This window comes from Nanorana parkeri, unplaced genomic scaffold (genome assembly GCF_000935625.1).
Source record: "Nanorana parkeri isolate BGI_ZX_2015 unplaced genomic scaffold, ASM93562v1 scaffold483, whole genome shotgun sequence".
Taxonomy (NCBI): domain Eukaryota; kingdom Metazoa; phylum Chordata; class Amphibia; order Anura; family Dicroglossidae; genus Nanorana; species Nanorana parkeri.
This window is the reverse complement of record NW_017306751.1, coordinates 343,014-366,689: the sequence shown is the minus strand read 5'-3', so window position 1 is coordinate 366,689 and position 23,676 is coordinate 343,014. Positions and strand designations below refer to the sequence as shown.

The 23,676-nt window shown below is 38.9% G+C and overlaps 1 protein-coding gene across 1 annotated transcript in view; it reads left to right on the top strand.

Moving 5' to 3' along the window:
• Window positions 1-23,676, top strand: part of UBE3D (ubiquitin protein ligase E3D) — a 127,865-nt gene that overhangs the window by 41,297 nt on the left and 62,892 nt on the right. The window contains exons 4-8 of the mRNA XM_018560866.1: window positions 1,908-2,133; window positions 6,937-7,006; window positions 8,614-8,683; window positions 10,410-10,518; window positions 17,580-17,746. Of these exons, the coding sequence (XP_018416368.1) occupies window positions 1,908-2,133; window positions 6,937-7,006; window positions 8,614-8,683; window positions 10,410-10,518; window positions 17,580-17,746 (642 nt within the window). The remainder of the gene's footprint in view (window positions 1-1,907; window positions 2,134-6,936; window positions 7,007-8,613; window positions 8,684-10,409; window positions 10,519-17,579; window positions 17,747-23,676) is intronic.

The window sequence follows — 23,676 nt, the reverse complement described above, 5'->3', positions numbered from 1 at the left end:
AAAGCCGAAACAATGCTCAGAGACTAACTATGTCAGTTACAGCTTGAAAGCATTTGTCAGTGAACATTGTTTACCTGTTTGAGGAGACAAATCTGCAGAAAGCTAAATACATTTACTTCTAGGAAGATAAATCTTTAACTTCTTGATTTTTTTTAGCTTCTAAAAAAAAAAAAAGATAAATATAACTATTTAATGTATGCATATAATAATAATATATACACACGCACACACTTCTTTCAAAAGAATGAAATGGACAATAGACCAGCTGAAGCCCACCCCACTTTTTTTATTTTTATTACAAAATGGGGTGGGGTAGTACAACTGTGCGTACAAATATGAAGTCTGTAAATCTGACTCCTTTTGGAGACATATCTTAATATAGATAATGTGGATTATAGAAATATCAAGTACACATGAAAAGCATGCATAATATTTTTATGAATTAACTAAATTATGAGTATGAAACCGTAAGTACTGTCTAAGCGGAATTTGAAAAACCAAGCAGTACCATATTTTATTTCAAGTACCGTATTTGCCGGCGTATAAGACGACCCCCCCACTTTTTGTGTAAAAATATACAGTAGGTTTTGGGCTATACTCGTCGTATAAGACGAGTATAGCCCAAAACAATGTTTAAATGCACCCACTAACCTCCATGGTTAGCCAATCACGGCAGGCTTTGTATTCAGTAAATACAGGCTTTGTATAAAAGAATACAAAGCCTGCCATGATTGGCTCAGCGCGGTATACTGTATGTAGCCGAAGCTACATACAGTATACCGAAGTATACCCGGCGTATAAGACGACCCCCGATTTTCGGGCGATTTTTTTTTTGGTATCAAACCCCGTCTTATACGCCGGCAAATACGGTATCTTAAAACTCTCACTGGATGCTATTTAGTTTGCTAAAGCAATGTTTATCATAAATAAGAGCCTTAGTCCTCAGAAATAAGGCTGACACAAGTGTTAGTGCTTTTTCTGCCCAAAAATATTTCCCATTAATTTCTATGACCATGTTCACATCTGAGCGTTTTGTCACTTGTTCAAAACGCTCGTTGCTGGAAAAAAGTACATGAGCTTCTTCTTGGCAGATTCTGCGCTTCTTGTCCCTGTAGACTTCAATGGAAGTGCTCAAAAACGTGCATTCGCTGTGTTTTTGTGCATTTTTCTGCTCGTTTTACATGCATTTGCCTATCCACATCAATGTGTAACAACCTGCTCACAAAAATGCGCAGCTTTATTTATGCTTGTAAAACGTGCTATAAATACGCATATTTGATGTTGTTCAGGTGTGAATGAGTGCTCAGAAATCTTGGCATGATGACACCACATGTCAGTAACAAAGAACACCAAACTCTAGATACTCAAGGTTTAGATGAAACAGGAACCCATGTTTTTAATTTATTGGATTTGAAGTTGCAGTAAATGTAGGGGTGTACCTACTTTTGCCATGCATCAATTCTGCATTTTGTCATTTTAGGTTATGACAAAGAATGCACCATGTTAGTTTTATGAGTCATTGGTTCAAGTATATCATCTATGGACACAGTCTGAAAGCTGATATAATGTTGGTCTTTTCAAGTATGTTGAAAAAGTCAATTTTCCATGTGGTGTCCTTACTTTTTTACACAACTGTATTTATGGGAAATAAATAAAAAGGAGTTCTCTATCAAATGATATGCTTATTTAAATAAAAGGTCTAAAACATTAAGATGTATTGAAATTTAACAGAAAAATCTGGTGAAAATCTACTGTATGATTTGTTTTTTTTTATATATATAAACTTAATGTAAAATATTTACTTTAACATAATCCATATACCTAGTATACTGTTGTATTGTGTGGCTTCATAATGGTTTCATTTTATGTAATGAAATGTTGACTGCATTTCTCTGATTCTGTTCCAGGCAGTTCCTCAGAGTACTTCCTTTGCCTACTGAAAACTGGAGCTCTTTGGTTGAAGAATGGTGCTGCCACCCTGATCCCTTTGCCAATCGTCGTTGCTTGCCCAAGGTTAACGACTGCTTTCTGGGAGACACATTTCTTTTGGTGAATAAAGCAAAAATCTCAGACCCCCCTGGGGAGACTAATGAGATGTCAGATGTTCCTCATCCAGTTGATGCTAATGTCTCAGTAAGTTATTAGTGTTAATGACATCAACTAATTGGTACATTTATATTGCCCAGTATAACTTTATTATCTCAAATTAGGTTTATTTCAGACTGAAGGGGGCTTTTAATCTTTCTCAGCTAGTGTTTACAAGAGCTGTTATCAAATTGTGGTTTGTGAGTAATTTGAAGCGGGTTATTCATTTTTTTTTCTGACAATATTGCATTTCATAAGATCATATCTTTCTGCAGGAGTCAGTTTCTAGTTGACTATGCTGCTACCATTCTGTTCAACTCTTTAACTGGAAAGTGATAAAGCAGTTCTTGGATTGTTTACAATGACCTTTTGGCTTTCAGTTGGAAAATTGGTTATATTAAAGTATAAATCTAGTTTCTTCTCCTAGACACATATATACCATACAAGCAAACATAATTTCACAGTACCTTGTGACCCTCAATACCTTTATTGATAGGCTGGATCAAAGAGGATGTCCATCTGCAGAACACTCTCCAATTGTTGCCTCATTCTTCCTTCGCTTGTTCACTTCAGACAGATGTTTTTGTCTAAAATGGACAAGGGGTCATTTTTCCTCGGTGTGCATAGACAGTCTTAATTTAATAAGAATTTTAACATTTGTTTTTAGAAAACTGCTATTCAAAGAACAGAAAGTTTGATGCAGCCTAACAGAGAAACACTAAGATATACTGTAGACCAGGTGTCTCAAAGTGCCGGCCCGTGGGCCAATTGAGTCCTGCTAACCGGTACCATGTGGCCCGCAGCCAGCTGACAAGTCTGGCACGCAGTCACTGACCATGTACCTGACTTGCCGGAGTAGCTCTCGAACAGAGATGCAGACCCCATAGCTGTTTCTGCAGTGCCGGCACTCAGTTCCTTTCAGCCGGCACTCTGATAGCCTTCACTGAGCACTGGCCAAAAGGATGCATTAGTAAGGTCTTCACAAGCCAAAGGTGCAGACCTTAGTAATTTAACCACTGGATCAGCAGGGAATGTGCCTCCTCCTACTGTGTGTGCATATTTTTTGTGTGTGTGTGGGTGGGTTTGTGTATTTATGTGGGTGTGTATATTACTGTGTGTATATTTCTATATGTGAATGAATATGAATCTGTTGGTCCTCCTATGATTAAAATTAAATCCTGTGAGAAAAACACACACACACACACACACACTGATACACACATACTGATACTGCACATATGTATACATACTGATACTGCACACATATACACATGTATACATACTGATATGACACACATACCGACATCACTCACAGAAATTCTGACAATATACAACACACAAACCATCACAAAAAAAATACTGATATTGCATATAAAAAACCCCCATAAACTGACATTATAAACACACTCAGACATTAACACGACTGTACATAGTTACATTTTATTTTGAAGTCTGAAATTTGGCAACTGTGGAAGAAGAAAATTTGTCCAGTGGCTCCCAAGGGAATTGAGTTTTTTTTTTTTAATTCTAATATCTGGAAGTCTACTTTTATGTTAGTTGCATGCTGAACACACATTTTCAGAGGTGTTTACAACAAACATTAAATATAATAAAGAATACTTACTATATCTAATATCTACAAATCTGCCCTACTACTGCTCTTCTTATAATGTTGCACAGATTATGTCCCTGATATTTTGCTTACATGCTAACGTATTTGTGCAGTTCTTAGGAGATAATTAATCATACTTTGTATACAGTACAAGGACTTATGAGAATGGACAGAAGATCCATCTTGTGCATGTTCGAGTAAGTAAGCAAAAAACTGACCCAGCAAACTAAATACATAGTAGTATATCGTTATAAAACACATTGCTCTAATAATCAAAAAACTAAAATACAATATTAATATTTTAAAGCTTAAAGGACAGCACAGAGAAGTACAGATGACAGAATAAAATATGTATTAAGCGTGGTAGTGTAGAAATTCCCAATAAAATTAAAGCAGTGAAATCATAATAGTGTATTTATTATTACAATTATGTGATTTTGCATTGTGGAACTGTATAATGCTTGTAATTGCGCTTGCACTTTTCCTGAAGTTCAGCTTTAAATTGAGAGGTGCTTCTCATAAAAAAAAGGGGAAGTGGCTTGTAACCGAGAAAGCTAGTTATGCACAAAAAGCAGTCTTCTTAGTGAAATCTCAATTGTAAACATTAGCTCCCCCCCAAAAGAAAATGTCTATCAATTAGTTTTTTTATGTAATGATACAATTATCTCCAAATAAACTAAACCATGGTGCAAATGTAAAACTTGCTCTGGTACATAAACGGTATACAGGTACAAGAGCTGAAATGGTCGCTGGTGGCCACAATTAGAAAAAAGGATACAGCAAAATGGACATTAAATAGAAACTAACCTCTAGTAGCTGTACCCAGAAAAGGGCTAACGGAGGTCATGTGACTTTTTGCCAATATTGTCTGTGGTGTCCCTGCAGCTGATCATGCACTGTTGCATACTATACCTTGTTCTGCACGGTTTCCCTGTGTGGAGAAGGCCATCTTGGTAGAGGCAGGGCTTTGCTTCCTCAGGGCCCCTAGCATAGAGAACAGTAATCAGCCGAGTAGTAGCATCACCAAATTACACTCCCAATCCTATAACATTGTAGTCAGAGGTAACAGTGACACACTACAGACATACTGTTATGAGGTGGTAGGCACAAGTGTGCCTAGGCACCCTCAATACCAGAACGTGTACTGCTTTTCTTTAAGAGGAATTCCTGAGAGAAGGTGCATTTATCAGAGTACTCTTTAAGCATAATTACCGTAATATTTCTAAATCTTCCCTGTAATACAGAAATCTCACTTTCTTAATCGTACAGTGCAGAATGCCACCTTGAAGTGATTTTACAGTTGCAAAAAAACTGCAAGGACAGTCCTAGTGTAACTCCTCCTGCTCCTACTGGGGCCACAATTGCATCTTTCGGTTTTACCAAGCTCACTGTGCATGCATTGCGCATGCATGCGCATTTGTTCTCACTGGCACGCACTGACCGGCTGGGCTTCCCTGCTAATGCACTCCACAACACAGCACAGTAATCCTTGGATGGCTCCTGGGCTTCAGTTGCCTACAGTGCCTGGCACAAAAGACTTAACTTTTGCCACTAACCTTTGCACTGAAGAAGTCTGTTGGCAAAATACAGTCCGACCTTAAACACCCCTCGGAAGCTACTAATCCCTCACAGGCTCCTCATTTGCTTGACATTGCTGAAAAACCTCCCGACTCCCCAGTCTGCTCACCTGACTTACAGGCTCCAGATTCTTCGTCTGGATCAGACGGCTCAGAAGTATCATGACCCTATATAAAACCCAACATATTAAAAGAACAGGATATCTGAGACCTTTTGCAACAGAGTCCTACTTTGATTCATGGACTACCATAGTCGAGGGGAAGCTCAGAAAGGAAGTTGATTAACTATTCCAACAGGTGTCCCAAACTGAAACTAAGATGGTGCCCCTTGAGCACACCACTGATCTCCACAATTTATAACAGCCCTTAAAGGCTCAGGTAACACAGCAGCACAGAATTATTGCGCTCAAGATGGAAGACAGTGAAAATCGTAGCCACTGTGACATTAGACTTCAGGGTATCCCGGAGGCTACAACCGTCCAGGAACTGAAAACCACAGTGGCAGCCACATTAAATTCCATTCTAGACAGAGGACCCACTGAGAATCTAGAACTCTATCGTATACACCAACAATTTAGACATCACAGCAATTACTTGGAACATCTTGAAACATTTCTCTGATGACACCAGTGATGGGAAACCTAGCCTTTACACCTGGCAAATAAAATGGGAAAATTCTAGGGTGGCCGCAATGCTTCTTGGGGCAGGCGCATGCGCAGTTCACATTTTTGGCCGGGTTGCGAGGAGAGACACAAGGTAAGTCTAGACGCGTGCACCCGCATGCAGACACCGTGGGACAGGAAGTGCCAGCAAGCTCAGAGGAGTCAGCGCTGGATCGGAGACCCGCCGCAGCGCTGGAGGGACGGATGAAAAGGACAGGAAAGAAGAAGATCGGATTAAGAGACATCATTTAAGGTAAGTGCTTTAATTAACATTAGGGCGAAGGAAAAAGATTTTTGACTTTAATGTCACTTTAAGGTTAACTAAGTTAATATGTTTGACTTGTACGGTTTCTTTAACTGATGTCATACACAGATTACCGGTCACACCTTGGTTCTACATAATGAATGAAATAGTAACTGCACAGAAGCAAGATATTGTTGCATTGTATATTTTCTCAATGACCCTTGCATACTTACTGCAAGTGTCATATTTCAGAGGAGCAACTGCATTTTAGCAGCGACTCCTGCTATGTAATATATAGCAATTCCAGGCCATCATTTTGACATTTGCTGGCAATAGATGCTGGAGAGTGGTGCCAGAGGGATATGAGCTGGAAGTAGGACACTTTTTTAAAAAAAAAATTTAAGCGTGTCTCCTATGTCTAAGGTCCTCAAATGATTACTGATTAAACAATAACATGACTGGTAAGTACAGTGTCATCACAACGACTCCTTACTGGTTTAGGATTACGATAGTATTGGCCTTAGCTAGTTTGACAGTATGTTAAAACCACATTCTGACACTAACACTTCATAGGTAAGTATAATATGGCAAGCTTTGGTATGTACGCTCTCAAAAAGAAAAATGTCACTGAATGTCAGCATTAAAGGAGAAGCAAAATAAAGTTCAGGCTGCCCTCCAGAGATGGTATATAAAAATTAAGCATTCTTTTACTAAAGGTGTAATGTGACATTTAAGTGACATTTTTCTGCCTTACAGAAATCAAAGGAAAATACCAAAGTCATTTGCAAGCGTTGCAAGGCAATACTGGGAGAGACGGTGTCATCAGGTATGTAAAACGGTAACAATCCTAATACCAGCCTGACAATAAAAGATACTGAAGACACATTTTGCTTTGTTTTGTGGCGGCACTCAGCAGTCTCTGACATAACATGCTGTATTGTAAGACAAAGATAAGCTAAGTTTTGAAACTGCTGTGGCACCAAGTTATGCTTCTTTTATTTTTTTTTTACCTTAGTAAAAAAAAAAAGCACTCTTTCCTTTACATTGTATAACTTTTCTAAACGGCTCATTATTTCTAAATTAAACCCAAGAGAGTGCCGCTGGAATGATTGATCAGTACATTGAATTTTGAATGAAGCGATTAGGTACTCGCTCTCATTGTCAAGGGCATTGCTGACCCAGATTATATTTTCACTAAATCAGTGGATTTATTCCTTGTGGTCTTTCTGCATTATACAAACTCTTCTGTATTTGCCAGCGAGGGCTTTACATTTTTGAATATGTACTGGATGCAATGTCGGTTAATTGAAATGCTTTTGTAAATATAGAAAATGTATTAACATGGATTTCCAGTTTACAAATGCCTCAGCTTCAATGATACCTTCCCTAGATGCATCCAATCACCCATTTATGAGTAACTGCTTTTCTGATTAGGCGCTACACACTGTGAAACAGGTTAGAGGGGAAGTCCAAGAGTTCTGAATTTACTTTGCTGAGTTTCAGTAAAGGTTTTACAGCAACTGCGACTGGTATGCATGTACCATCATCTTTTTAGAACAACTTATTTGCATTGTTTAATAGACTGTTCAAGGGTGATGTAGCCATACCAGAGTTTATCACCAGATGGAGCTTTCTTTTGTTCATTGATGGACACAGCTCCTGGCAGTATTCCTAGTTTTAGCTATCAAACGCATGCAGTTCCTTGTTCTGTGTGGGTTCCAGGGGTTTCACTCCTGGAAACACATGTGACTGGTCAGCTGTGTCCTGTTATGTTTCAGTGTTCCCCTCAAATGAGCAGAGCCCTGGCTGTGGTGGGTGGTATCCTTCTCCTCCTCCCTGCAAACCCTTGTGATCCTGGCCTGGGCAGTAGTATGGTAAGTGGAGGGTCTCCCTCCATTTTCTACCTTCTCCTCCCCGGTGTTTGGTGTGTAGAGCTTCTCCATTCTTGAGTGGTGAACAGTGTGGACGCGATGGATGCCATCCATGTCTTTTTATCTGTTGCTACTACACTTATGGGAACTGAGGAGGAGACCATGGCAACAACCTCATGACATTTGAGCACAGGAATCTCTTATTTAGTAGTCTCACTGCCCAGGTCTAAAAGCAGAGCTATGTCCTCCAATGAACGCAGAGAAAATTATTTTACAATGAGCTTTAAAAAAAAACAAAAAACTTTTTTTTGTTGATGCAATACTATTCAGTTTACTGTAGAAGTTGTCATATTGCAATATCATTGAAGATCAGAACATAAAACCATATTCATCACTTGTTTTGAATCTGCTGGTCCTTCTAGTGGGTAAAAAATAACAGTTAAATAACTTTCAGTGCCACCTTGTTTCTACATACTTTCCATTTCATCTTTCTCATTTTAGTATTTTATTGTTAATACATTCATATTTTTAATTTCATTATTTTTTTATTTTTGCATTTTAGACACTATCAGGTACTATATCACTGAAGTAATGATTCGACCATCATGTCATGCATATACCATGATTTCAAGGTAAATGTCATGCTTTAACATAACTCAGTAATTCATAATTCTGTGTTTTTTTCCCCAAAAGGTATTAAAGGAGAACTATGAGGTGAGTGCTTTTCACTCGCCTCATAGTTCTAGCCGACCTGTGACAATAAGACTGTCACAGGTCGGCTCAGTAGATCGGGAGGTGAGCGAACACATACCGGCGTTCGCTCACCTCTTGATCCTGTCACGGCTCTCTGCCGTGACAGGGGAGGGGCTGGATTCCCCGCTCCGATCCGCCAGCGCTGACTGGTGGATCGGACGGGGGAGGGGACGGGTACAGCTGGCTCTGCCTCTAGATAGAGCCAGCTGTCAGTCACGCAGCTGGGCGGATCTCGGCACAATTGTCGGGATCCGCTTCAGCTGCGGCGTCTCAGTATACCGCGAGCTACAGCTCGCGGTATACTGGGCCTAGGGTGACGGGAGGACGCTAGCTTGTGTCCTCCCGTTACCCTAAGGAGAACTATGGGGAAAAGACTTAACCCCATAGTTCTCCTTTAAGGCAAGAAGGCCTTACATTTTATAAAATGTAATACTTCATTATCACAGCAAACATTTGTGATTATGTGTAATTAGATATAAGAGTGCAGTCTGGGTATGGAATAATAGAGGGTTGACAGTACTATAATTATACCAATTAAAATTGACATCATAAATAATGATGTTCCAGTGTACTAGTACATTTAAACATTCTGTTGGTTTAACTTCAGCCACTCACTGGATACTAATACAAAACATGCTATAGAGTGAGGATTACAGCGTTTCTCCTTTTGAATTAGTTTTTTTTCAGTGGTTAATCCAGTGAATATGTCACTTGTTTTTTCCTAAAATTAAATAGACTTTTTTTTTTTTTCATAAATTACTTTTTTTTTTCTAAGCAAAGCACGTATTCCTTTCCCTTTTTCCCCCCTTTTGTTTAAAGCTACTTATGTTATAGCTGGAGTTTGGGTTATGGGAGTTAACAAACTTAAATGTACTATGGTCTGTGACACCATTTGAGAAGTTTAGAAGGATCTTTGCAAATGACCCAACTAAGGTAATTTTATAAACCATAGGTATAGGTTGTAAAATATTTTAAGCTCTAGTCTGATTTTAATTGAATTTTGCAAGAGAATTCTGCAACCTAAACCATCACATGTAGTTAAAAAAAAAATAAGGTAATTATGTTTTTGGGTGTGATTGCTTTTTTCCAATATTATCTTCTTGTTTATACCAATCTCCATCTCTTACATTATAGCTTTATAAACATTTTATACAGCCATATACTTTATCACATCTTAATCTAATGCACAATTTACAGTGGTGTGATTTATTTGTTTTTTTAACACCAAGAAAATGTTGTGTTCTATTTTTATTTATATAAATAATGAGATAACAAGCATTCCCCTCAATCAGGAACATTTTTGCTGTAAAACAGTAGTAACTTTCAGTGTTTTCTGACACTGAAATAATGTATTCCGGACATAAGAATTCCCAGTGTTTTAGAAATTGAAAATGATATAGGACATGGTCCGCTTCATTATCTGGTAACTATCTCTGACTGGAGAGACTTCTGTTCTATTCAGTAGGGTGCTGACAGCACATAAAGGAAAATGGATAATGTGAAGGTTCTGTTTTGTCCTAATGACCAGTAACCATTAGCTGCCTGGCTTTTCAATGATAGTTAACATGGACACATGCTGTGAAGACTGATCTTTATTTTCAACAGGAACCAGTTTGTGGAGAATATGATTGTCCAGATTCTCCTGAACTTCTCGTCCTCCAGAAGCACATTCAGGTTTTGTGTTCAAGGACAAGATGGCAAACTTTTCCTGCTGGTAAGACAACAATGATCTTTCACACAGTCACCCATTACGATTCCAACATGTGCAATTTCGAGTGTTGCTTTACACAGCAAAGATGTGGTAATTTTAAAGTATTGTTTATTTTGTACAGAATTTCCAAATTAATAATTATATGCACACAGTTGTCTATCATTCTGAATCCTTTTGCTTAGACAGACAGCAATAGAAAAAAAGAATTACCAGCCCTTCCATATTCTATCCTAAGCTGGACAACGGGGTAAAAATTATCCTTGCAGTGGGGCTTCCTCCAGCACTGCAATGATTACATGCTTGTTTCATCTAGGGGGACAGAAAAAGTAACTATACTCATCCTATCCCTCGCTTTTCCGGCAGCCAACACTCTCTGATGCTCTAGGTTGTGGGCATGTCCACGGCATCTTCACATGTTCCCTCTAGACAGATTAAGCATTTAACACTTGCGAAGCGGGAGGAGCCCCACTGCATTGGTCACTTTTTTCCCCTCGAGTTCGGCTTTAAACACAATGAAGGAAACACCCTTTCCCACCTTTTACCAATTACCAGCTTTGTGGATTTTGGCTGTGTAGCTTCAAATGCCTGATAGAAATATCCACAGTAGGGAACTGGAACATGTAGAAAACAAGGGTCCCTTAACACCATCACATATACACATTATCCAGGTATTACCTTTTCCATTATTAATCTTTGATCATCTATTCTGACTCCGATTGTTTTATTAGCAATTTATCCCTTGCTGAGACCTCTATGTCTGGCCTCTATAAGCAGATATAATCACTGCGGACAATCCTTATCAGATAGCTAAACTCCCCAAATACCTTTTCATCCACAAAGTGCTTTATTTGACTGCAGCAGGGTTACAGTAGACAACAGGATACAGCAGATGAATGAATAGATGGTATTTGAAGGTCTACCATAGTAATGTTTCCAAGCATGCAATGCAGATTAACATGTGGTCATGTTACTGTCAGCGAGGGGTGTCCCGAGGCTGGGGGACACCCGGAGCGGTAACCGTGACGTCAGTGCACACGCGCGGCAGTAATCTGATACCTGCCGGCGGCCATCTTGGTGATGGATGCTGGCAGAGAGAGGAGGGGACAGTCGCCCGGCGGGATAAGGTATGCCTCTCTCCTGATACTGTCTTTTTTTTTCAGAGGGGGGGTGACACCAAAATGACTGTGAGTCATTTTGGTGTCACCCCTCCAATGGTGTCAACCGGGTGCAGGCCGCACCCCTCTTGTGACGCCACTGCTGTCAGCCATGACACTAGAAAACGACTGTTCTCATGAAGAAAGGAAAAATACATCATAGATGGGAGGGAACACAGAAAAGCATGGTGCAATAATCCAAAACGACCACAAGAGGTCAGTATAACAATTAGCTATAGTATACCAATGAGCAAATGGCATAAGGAAAATAAACTATATGAATTCTCATTCAACACCAACATGAATGCCAACTATGACTATGAATTGAGTCATTTTATACAACTATTGTGACAGCACATCATCTATTCAGGATTTGGTTCAGTTCCTACAGCTTGCTGCAGTAACGGGCAGTGATATTGCCTTGGCAACCAAGTGAATGATCAGGAAGAGCAGTATTTCTTGCAGATCAAGTTATTGAAACTTTCATGGTCAAAAGGAGTGCAAGAGCAATAGAGATGTCCATTGAACAGTAATGTAAAGCAAACAACTGGATCTCATTTTTTAGGGGTCAGATGAGCTAAAAAGTGCTATCTTGGTTACTGCACTTTACACGTAATCTGTGCTTTGCACTGCTGTATTGAATAAGCTCTCAGATTATTCTTCTCCTCATTGGGAAGTAGACATCCAGAAAGGTTGATATCAATAAGTGGCTTCGTGAGAATGACTGTACTGCAGAGCGAGGCGTAGGGAATGTGATTTTGGCAGTGACATGTTGTGTCTGAGCTGGGAGCAGGCAACAGTGATGTATTTATAGGGGACCTGTGGATAGGAATATTCTCAGGGACCCCCATACTCTGTGTCCATACCAAGGAGCCAGAGCATGGCACCCATGATCCCGGTGACTGATCACGGTTGCAATGCTTTACTGGCTCCAATGCAAAAAATTAATGAATGCGCATTGTTATCTTCAATGAGGAAGTGTGCATTTAAAAGGTGGAATTTTTAAATCAATGGAAACACATTAAAGCACATGTTGCAAATGTTGATGTGCTTTATGACGTGTTGACATTCAATACAAAGTGCATTGTAGCATATGCTAATGACACTATATATGCGGTGTGTTATCAGCAACACTCGTATAGCAGCTGTGTTGCAGGAACCCACTGTGATGCATGCTTTACCACAACGTAAATCTGGGCCCTTATACTTTAGTTAAAAAAATACTGAAAGAAGAAATGACAGTTATAGCTTCTGGAGGGAAAGAGACCACGTAAGGTATTTTTTATTAATACATGCAGTTTTGTCAGGCTTGTATGTAGACCAAAGGGCAATGTGTGGGGTGCAACCCACTGCTACAGATAGTTTTTGGCCTGTCAGTATATGTTAACAAATTGGATTGCTACATAGGACATCATCTACAAATTGCCCGTTAGTCCTAATTTTATTGTAGAAGTGTAAAATGCAAGAGATATACTGTACAAAGAAGTATACATCAACATGAACATTTATCAAAAAAGAGACTTTCTGGTTTTTATACCAACTGCTGTCAAATGTCTTGGAGTGCATTCAGATTTTAATAAAGCAACTGTATGAAAGGAATGCTGATGTTTCTGATGTTAGAGATTTTAGAATTTGAGCTAGCATTCTGATATTAAAGTTATTGATGTGTGAGCTTCAGTGGCAAGGCAGCTGAGGTAGTGTTTTCATTGTTCACCATTAATAATTCACAAAATAATATCAATGATAATTTATATTACCTACTATTGGATTACAGCTTCCATTTCCGCTTGCATACAGTATACTGAAAATGTCTACCTGATTAATATCCATATAATGTTTCTATTCATTGGAATAATCATTTTTCTCAGTGTGTACTAGTTTGTTCACTCATGCTGTAGCTTTATTTAATTCTACAATTTCCTCAGTACTATGGCACCATGAAGCAGCCATATGTTATAGTCTATTTATCATCCCAGAGAGATTAAAAATCCCATCTGTATTGCAAGGTAATTGCGTTGTGGATATGTTTCCCTTGTGCATATTTGGCAGTCATAGTGGCCATGACTACATCACACACCTGTTAAGAAAGAAAAAAAAGATCTCAAATAGCTCTTATGTTTCAACTGTCATTGGCTGTAGTATTTAAGGATATAGAAATTAGATATATATCTCTCTGAATGTCAAAGATACAATAATAACTCTTAAAAGTTTTTATTTTAAGTTTTAGCAGGAGACTAAACATTAGATGAACTGAATCTGAACAGTCGTGCCTAAGAATACCTGCCCTGAAGAGGCAATTCATTCCAGCCCCAGACTTTACACAAAGCCTTCTCTACTGGCCACTTAGGCTCTGGCAATAGACTATTAACTTAGATGCAAGACTTGATGCTAACCTGGGAAGAAGTATATACAGCCTGGGCCACAAGAACACATATACAGTTGGTATAACTTTGATGATTAAATAGAGCACTTCACAGTGTATTGTAGACTGGCGGTAACATGCAGCTAAAAATTGTGAACATTGAGAGTTAACATTGAAAGTTAATGTTAACTCTCCTGCTTATCCCCCTGTTACCCCATTAGAAAACAACACAAAGCTGGGGAGCTGTAAAATACCTTAGCTTGGCAGAAGAACTTAGGTCCGGTGTCATTTACATTCTCTGTTCGGCATAATAAGCAGTGTTTTGAGAGTTAGCAGTGCTTTTGAAAACCACAGGTCAGGTTTTCCCAGCGGTTTTACCACACACAAGTGTGAACTCAGCTTGTACATTACTCTGCCTACATCTGTAATGTTTATTCTTTACTGATACTTTTTCTTTTCTGTAAATATGGATATCACTTATTCAAATGGCTCATCTGCTGACACAAAGTATCATCATAGACTTCTGACTGGCTCTGACGTATCACACGTAGTTTAGTTTGAGGAGACGCCATCATTATGTATGATGCCAGTAGTGTCGTCAACTAATACTTCTCAGAAATAGTACATGTGAGGCCCTTAAGACATAAAGCTCTATTAATTCCCTGTAAAGTGTGGAAAAATTAAGAAAAAAAAATATTTGTTGTTTAGTTACCACCAATGCTTGGTATACTACGTACAGTGGGCTGCCGATGATGTTAAAAACTGTTGTATTCATGCTGGATTTACTCTTAGCTTTGATCTTCTAGCTCAACTACTTTAACTTTGGCTGCTTGTACAGTGAAGGATATATCTGTTTACATTCCCCCTTCTTCCCACCTTATCCAGTGAGAAAATGTTTTGTATTCTTTTCACAGAATACAAGGCTTTCTCTAAATAGACAAGGGGAGTACATGGCATTCAACCGCTCCTCCTCTACCCTTGTCCATTCAGAGAAAGTCTTGTATTCTGTGAATAGAATGCAGGATGTTTTCTGAATGGAGCAAGGGGGAGTGTAATCAGTGGTGGAAGTCAAAGGAGCTGAGCTGGATGATCAAAGCTCACAGTAAGTTTTGCATAAATACAGATTACATTTTTTAGCATCACCAGCAGCCCTCCGGATGTAGTATACGAGTCAACTAAGCTGGACACAACAAATGGCAAAAAATATTTTTTTTCCAGGAGTTCTTCAGGATAAGGATTTAGGATATATTAGCATTCCACCAATGTAATGATTGTATTTAATGTCGTACCAATTGAAAATAAAGTGATTAAAATGTGCTCGGATAATACATCAATTTATAGTCCAAATTTTGTTTTGCTTTACCCGCCGCTTTAGGAGGAACACAGCATTTGTATGCTAATTCTTTAAATTGTATTTTAAAATATATTGCTCCTAGTCTGTTGCCTGCTTGCATTTTATATAGCTTTATCATTCTTCTGTATTATGGTTACCAACTTTAATGCGAAAATTATGTTTCTGTAGTTTTACATTTGTTTATTGTTTGTAGGTAAATGCATTTTAGTACACTGAAAGTGTTGATATAATTAGTTTTCTTTTGTGTTTGGAAGATAGATTATGTTTAACACCCATTTAAGTAAGCAGAAATAGAAGAACAGTAATTTGGGACTTAATTTTGCTTTTGCAGTTTAGGAACAGTTTGGTTGCAATTTCTTAGTTTGCTTAAACAAATCACTTACTTTAAAGAATAAGTGCACCTTTGTGATAAAGTAAATACATTGTGTTGTGTCTTTTACCTGATTCCTCCTCACCAGCTTGCAGTGCTTAAAAAAATCATTTTATAGAACCAACTACTAAAATCAAATCCCAATGGGGATGAAGACAGAATAGACAGCCTGCATCTCTGTAGGACTTGAGATAAGTTTGGCTACTGTTTGGTGCATGCACCAGAGCATAAAGTGACCGTAAATTAAATAGTTAAATCTTAAAAATGCATTTAATGACCTTAACTATTAACAAAAATGTACCTAGTTTGTGTATCACTTCGCTGTAGATCTTCAAATCATCTCTGAATTCATCCTGATACTGTCCTTCCTTCTGGAGGGTGGCTACTTATGATCCCTGTGTGTTTTGTAAAGTAGCCACAGCTCTGAGCTCGCTTCTGTAATAGACTACAGTCTCAGTACAAATTAGTGTACTAAATGTGAGTTTGTAGTCCATCACGAGAGCGAGCTTATCACGAGAGTGAGTGGTAGCTACTCTACAACACACTCCGGAAACATGAGGAACAAAATTAGCCACCGTCCAGAAGGAAGGACAGTATTAGCACCGATTCAGAGATGATTTGAGGATCTGCAGCCAAGTGATACACAAATAAGCTACATTTTTGTTAATAGTTAAGGTACCTAAATGCATTTTTAAGATTTAACTCCTGAGTTTAGTGTCACTTTAAGATGGGGAGCAGACATAATGGCCATTATTGCCTGTGGCCCAGCCCCAACTTCAGATTAGTGTTTTTCGAGTTGGAATGAGCATGGGGTGCAACACATCAGCTGATAACACTATGCTGGGAAGTCCAGGCAATTAATACATGGATTATATTTTTTTGGGCTGAATGTTAACTGATCACTGATCCTTTTAATGTAATATCTTTGTATATTACATTATAGTAAGATTGTGTTCTGTTCATAGTGAACTGAAGATGTTTTTACCATTTATCATAGATCTCCAGATGTCCAAGAATACTGCCCCAATGGCTTTACTAAAAGCCCAAGGTGGTTATAGAGTGCTTACTGTCTTCTTGATAATATAATGTGCAATGTCACTGAACCTGAAATTCCTCCCGATATGTTTGATCCTAGGGCTAGACTAAAGCTAGGTATATAAACGGTTAGAATTTCTTTGAAAAAAAATAGTTTTTGGAACATGTTGTTTGATTTTCTAATAGTTAATGGGGTAATCAGTAGTTGAAATTCTAACCGTGAATGTGATTTTCATTTGGGAAACTCGTTGCATTCCTAAATTGAATGTTAAAATGACAAAGTTAACACATATACTATATACAATGAGGGGAATTTATCAAAACGGAAGGAGACAAAATCTGGAGCAGCTGTGCACGGCAGCCAATTAGCTTCTCTCTTTCATTTTCAAATCTCAACTGAACAAACTGAAAAGAGAAGCTGATTGGTTGCCCTAGGCAACTGCTCCAGTTTTGATAAATTCCCTTCAATGTGTTTTTGAGATTTAACATTTTAACAAGAAAAACTGACATATCAGTCTGCAAATTATATTAAGCCAAAACAATTAAACATGTCTGGCTTCACTAACTAGATAGAGTCAGTGACTGAGAACAAGCATGCAGAACATGGCTTCAAGCTTTTCTTTCTGCATGCTTGCTAACTTAACGTTACCTTTAACACACATTAAAAGAGGACAGTGCAGTTAAGATTTTCCAGCAGACTTTTCTGTCACTGCAACAGTTAATTTGCCTAGACCATGATTATATCCCTTTCATCGTCTTATAAAGGAATATTTGTAACCTTTTTTTCAGCTCTGGCTACTGAATGTTGACACAGTTTTGGTAGAATCAAGGTCATCTGGAAGAAATAATTCATATTTTTTTTCTGGAAATACATCCAGTGAGTCGTCAAATGCCCTGGAAGTTCAGAATTGTGCAAGGCTACTATACATGCCATGCATTGACAAAAGTCATCCAGAGTAAGTACATTTGACTATATACTTCATCAGTGTCTGTGTAGCGTCTTCTTTTTTCTCTTTCTATTAAGTGCTAGCTGCATACAGAACCTGTGTGAAACTCTTCATGTTAGAAGATTTCAGCACTCTAAAGCATATCTGAACTCGAGGACAAACATTAGGTATATCACACCTTACCAGCCCCTAGATATGGTGGCTACATTCTGTTTTTTAGGCTTCTTCCTTTATTTTCACCTGGTGATACAGCCAGTAAAACACTTTCTGCCCTAGGGTGACAACAGTGCCTCACTGATCCATGTGATTCAATCATATTTACCACCGAAAGCCAATAGCATAAATAAATACTGAGGTATTTCTTTTAATGTCATATAAGTCCTTCCATTTTATTAACATTTTCTGGTTTCTTATATTCATGTGGATTCTAAAACAAGTCTTGTTGCTGAACAGAATTTTTTTAAGGAACTGTTTAATGAAAGCCATAGAATTCATGTGTTCACTCTCCACCTCCTTTAGTAAACTCGCACATGAGGCAAAGCTCCAGTGAATCCATTATTTTTTTCCCCTCAGTGAAGAAATAAGTAGAATGAAATTGATAGTGCTTAACTGGTTTACTTAGAGCAGAAGTAAAGCTTCCTGGAAAAAAACAAAAAGCTAATTGATATTTATACAATAGAAGAGATTATATGGAATTATTATTCTAGCTGTCAACAATTTTTTTTTTTCTGTACACTGAGCCACATATGTGTAGCTCAGCACACAGACCCAACATTCCAAGATCAAGTAACTCCTATGCACATGCATCATCATGGCCTGCTCACTCAAGCAGCCGGAGAATCGGAATCCAGAACAGGACCAAGCCAATCAATGGGGATCAGTTTTACAGGTAAGGCTGCCATAATGTGCTAATACGCTGTGCATACTAGGGATGCACCAATACTAGTATCGGTGCCGATACCAAGTATTTGGGCGAGTACTCGTACTCGTCCAAATGCTCTGATACCTTCCCCGATACCGGAACTTCCAGTCAGGAAGAGTTCCTCTGACCATCAGTGCCGTAGGGGAACATGGAGCCAGCATCCCGTGCGAGTAATGACCCGCCTCCCGGATTCCTGGCCAATGAGCATCGAGCCGCCTTCCCGGCCAGTCAGGAAGCTGGGAGGCGGGCCATTGCTCGCCGCCCATCTTCCTGATTGCATGGGAAGCTGGCTCCATGTTCCCCTGCTCGATGCTAATTGGTTGGGAAGCCCGTTTCCCGGCCAAGCTCAATCAAGCAGGTTAGAAAACGTGGAGCCAGCTTCTCGGGCAATCAGATTGCCCGGGAAGCTGGCTCCATGGCAGCGGAACCACCGGTATCGACGAGTACCGAAAGCAAAGTATCAGTACTAGATACCGAAAAACCGGTATCGGTGTATCCCTAGTGCATACTAGCACATTATAGCTAAAAGCTCCGTGGCGGGGGTGACTTTTTACAAGCACTCTGCTCTACAAGCAGAGTGCTTGTAGAGCACACACGGGGCCATTTCAAAAGGAGCCATGAAGAGGAAAGCTAACAAAAAAAAATAAGTTTTTGTGTTCATATACAGCAACTCCATATATCTGCTTTATGTATATTCGGTGTACATTGCTGGCACACTTTTTTTAAATACCTCTGCAAAGGTGGAAATGGACTTTAAAGATCCCAGAAGACATACTTTCAGCTCCACCTTATATCTTAATTTGGTATGGGATTGATCACTGAGAAATGTTTTAATGTTAATTTTATTGGCAACGCTAAATGTTGTGATGATGTGTCAAATTTGAAACACGTAGAGGGGAATTTATCAAAACTGGAGAATACAAAATCTGAAGCAGCTGTGCATCGCAGCCAATCAGCTTCTCTCTCCAGTTTGTTTCAGTAAGATTTGACAATGAAAGAAAGAGGCTGATTAGTTGCCATGCACAGCTGCTCCAGATTTTGTCTGATCCAGTTTTGATAAATTCCCTTCCTAGTGTTTACCTTTTTACAGTGCATTCTGAACTGTAATGTTTACCGATGTTAATTCATTGTATTGTTATACTTTGTTATTTTAAAAAAAGGTCTCTACAGCATCAGGGATCTTTTTGGGTAAGAGAACCTTTACCTGTAGCCTCCAGTGTGAATTTGTTTAGCCCTCCAAAAACTTTCTTGTGTAAAAACAGCTGTGCAGCATACTTCAGTCTTTGCACTAGTAAGTGTGTGTGTCATCTTAAAGAAGTGATATATACTGTATGTTATCTGGCTTTATGTAAGTGTAGGCTGAACACTGAACTAACCATTGTGTAAGTATAAGATTTACACATACAAAAAAACAGTTTATGCTTACCACATCATTATTGTATGCTTTTCTTTCATTTTCTCTTTTTCGCTTGTATAGGTAATATTTGCAGGTTTTACTTCTCTATAATGAATAAAATCAAAACAAGCTCTGAATAACATGCAGAAACCATTTTACTTGTAATTGTGTGTTTTCTGCTTGCGTTTCTCAAAATTACCATTTGAATTGGTCTATTCTCAATTCTATTTCTGCTATCAATTTTCAAGAGCTCTATTTCGAGTCAACGGCCATCAGTGTTGTCAAAAAACCTCTTCTGCTTAAAAGTTTGAGTATTCTTATATTTTTTTTTTTTTTTTTTTAAAGTGTGTTTTTGAAATGGGTTTATTTTTGTTTCTGAAGTCTCTTTAATTTGACAACCCTCACAATGATTTATCACAATAGGCTGCTTTAAACTGTTTGGAATAATGAGCAACGTGAATTTCAATACTTCCTTAAGGCTAAACGAGTCAGCAGGAGCTCAAATTGCAACGTAGACACTTTTATTTCAGCTCATACAAGTGAAAATTTGTATGAGGCTACTTTAACGAGGCCAGTAGGGATTTGGGATTATTTATTTAAACCCTTAAGAAATGTAAACTGTTGTCCTTGTATGTTTAGCGGTGCAAGGAAAAGATTAGCACAGGACGGGCCACAACGCTGGCAAACAAAATTGTCAAATGCAGGAAAAGTATCAAACAAAAAATTCTATTTTTGTATTATTTGGAACAGATATATTTGAGGTATCTAGTGGAATAGTCTAGTTAATTTTCAGGGATTTGCTGTTAACAAACTGGGATAACTCCTAGCTAGTGTGTTGGTATCTCCCTGCACCATTGATGAGAGAAATAATATTTCCCTTTCCTCATGCATAAAGTTTGTTGTATCTTTGCAGTTATCAGACCTGATACTGGTGGTTATAGATCAAGTATGCAGTGAAACTTTACATTCCAAAGTTTTACAGAACTTCTTTGTATTTAAAGCTTAAGATTTGATCATTCTAGCTTAATATCATAATGGTTAGCATACAAAAACAAATGTGTTTTATTTATGTTTTTTCTCTTTTAAAAAAAGCACAAAAAACAACCTTGTATTTGGTATCAAGCCTACGTTGTATTTCTTAACTGTTGTGGCTAAATAAATATTAAAAAATCCTCTTTTATGTAGGGGGCTCTGATAATCTTTCACTGCAAGAAGGTTGTAGATTTGTACTTTGAGGGCATAAAGGTTAGTCTTTCATTCTGACTTGTGTGATTCAATAAACATAGATGGCAATGAGCTCTATAGTAAACATAGATTTAATTTCTTCTTGAATGATAGTCGCCTTTTTAACATTGCATATTTTATTTTGAGTGCTTCGTAGTATCAAGTCAAACTTGTAATGTGAGAAATATGTAACCAGTCATTGCTGACCTTTGCTTCTACGTGTAAGTGAATCAGGAGTTCTGACTTCCTTGCTACATGCTTCTCAGCTGGAGACTTAACGTGCTGAAGCCAGAGACAACCAAGCAACTAGCATTTTCAAAGGAGTTGTTCCCTTTAACTTTTATGTTAACTAGAAGCGATTAGTGACACTGAGCGGTTAGAATACGATGAACTCACCTTTACTCTAGCAACAACAATGAAATGCACCAAGTAATGTAGATATCAGATATACACTCACCAGCCACCTTATCAGGTACACCTTTCTGGTACCGGGTACCAGAATGGACTTTTGCCTTCAGAACTGCCTTAATTCTTCTGTGAGGCCATTGGAGTACAGTGAACTCATTCTCATGTTCAAGAAACCAGTTTGAGATGATGTGAGCTTTGTGACATGGTGCATTATCCTGCTGGAAGTAGCCATCAGAAGATGGGTACACTGTAATCATAAAGGGATGGATATGGTCAGCAACAATATTTAGGTAGGCCGTGGCCTTTAAACGATGCTCAAGTGTTACTAAGGGGCCCAAAGTGTGCCAAGAAAATATCCCCCATACCATTACACCACCGCCGACGCCAGCTTGAACCGTTGTTACGAGGCAGGATGGACAAATGCTTTCATGTTGTTTATGCCAAATTCTGACCCTACCATCTGAATGTTGCAGCTAAAATCGAGGCTCCGCAGACCAGGCAACATTTTTCCAATCTTCTATTGTCCAATTTTGGTGAGCCTGTGCGTATTGTAGCCTCCGTTTCCTGTTCTTAGCGGACAGGAGTGGCACCCGGTGTGGTCTTCTGCTGCTGTAGCCCTTCTGCTTAAAGGTTCGACGTGTTGTGCGTTCAGACATGGTATTCTGCATACCTTGGTTGTAACGAGTGGTTATTTGAGTTACTGTTGCCTTTCTATCATCTCGAACCAGTCTGCCCATTCTCCTCTGACATCAACAACAAGCCCCTATGTAATAGCGGATAGGGTGTGACAGGTCTGTCATTCCCCTAATGTCACCTAGGGACCCCAAAGAAGACCAGGAAGCAGATATCTGCTTCCCTAGCTTCTTCTCCTGGCTCTGAGAGCCAGTGAATGTAAACGGTGACACTGGAAGTGATGTAGCACACCTCACTTCCGGGTCCAGTGATTGGAGAAGATATCAACGGCAGGAAGTCTACTCATCTCTCTCCGATCGCTGCAGGGAGACCCGCTGTGCAGGTCACGGGTCTGCATAGGGAACAGCAGAGCCCGGGGAAGCCGGCGGGGGGCAGGGGCAGCACATGCCGCCGATCGACCGTGCTCTTGGTTTAACCACTTCTGCGGGCCACCCTATATGTACATATTGCAGCCCAGAAGTGGTTAATAAGACCACTTCTAGGACTGCCTGACTTGATCTTTCACGAATGAAGTATCATTCCAACATTTTGTTGGTGTTCAGGAGTCGTACTTCACTATAGCTACCAGAGATTTTTTTGAATCTAATTTTGGTTTTGTTTTTTTTTTTTTACATTTGATAGGAATGTGGTATTGTATTTTAGTATACTGTACATCTTTTTCCTATTAGGTTTTACTGAAGGGTCAAGTAACCAAAAAATAAATAAAATGTGATCATTACATTCCGTTCTCCAGAAAACTGTTATAAGCACTAGTAACAACACTAAGCCCTAACCAGCTAACTTAAGTTCATCCTTTACATAGGCCTTAGCCCTAACTCACAAAGAAAAAAGCAGATGACCAATCACTAAGTTTACAATGGCTTGCTCAGCAGTAAGGCATGCACACCCAGGAACAGTCCAAGCAGGGTGGATCTGTTTATCTGAGCCACTAGCTAAACTCAGGTCATCTTCTGATTAATAGGACACCCCCCTAATGGCTTCCCTGAAACAAACAGCATTTGTATCTTTTTAACTTCCTGTTAGCACTCTGCCTTTTCACCCAGCAGCAGGTTCCCAAAGCAGAAAAACAGTAGGAGAGACCTGGGCATCAATCAGCCCACATATACAGTATAAAGGCATGTGGACAGTTAAGAGTAATATTTGGTCTGGCTATGTGGTAAGATATTAACTAGAGACCTTATCCCACTCAAAGTTCTACAAAGCTTCGGGGGCTCCAAGATCTACAACAAAATGTATTTGGATTCTGAGAAAACAAAAGGCATAAAGCTTGAGCCCTTTTCCACGTGTATATGGCAA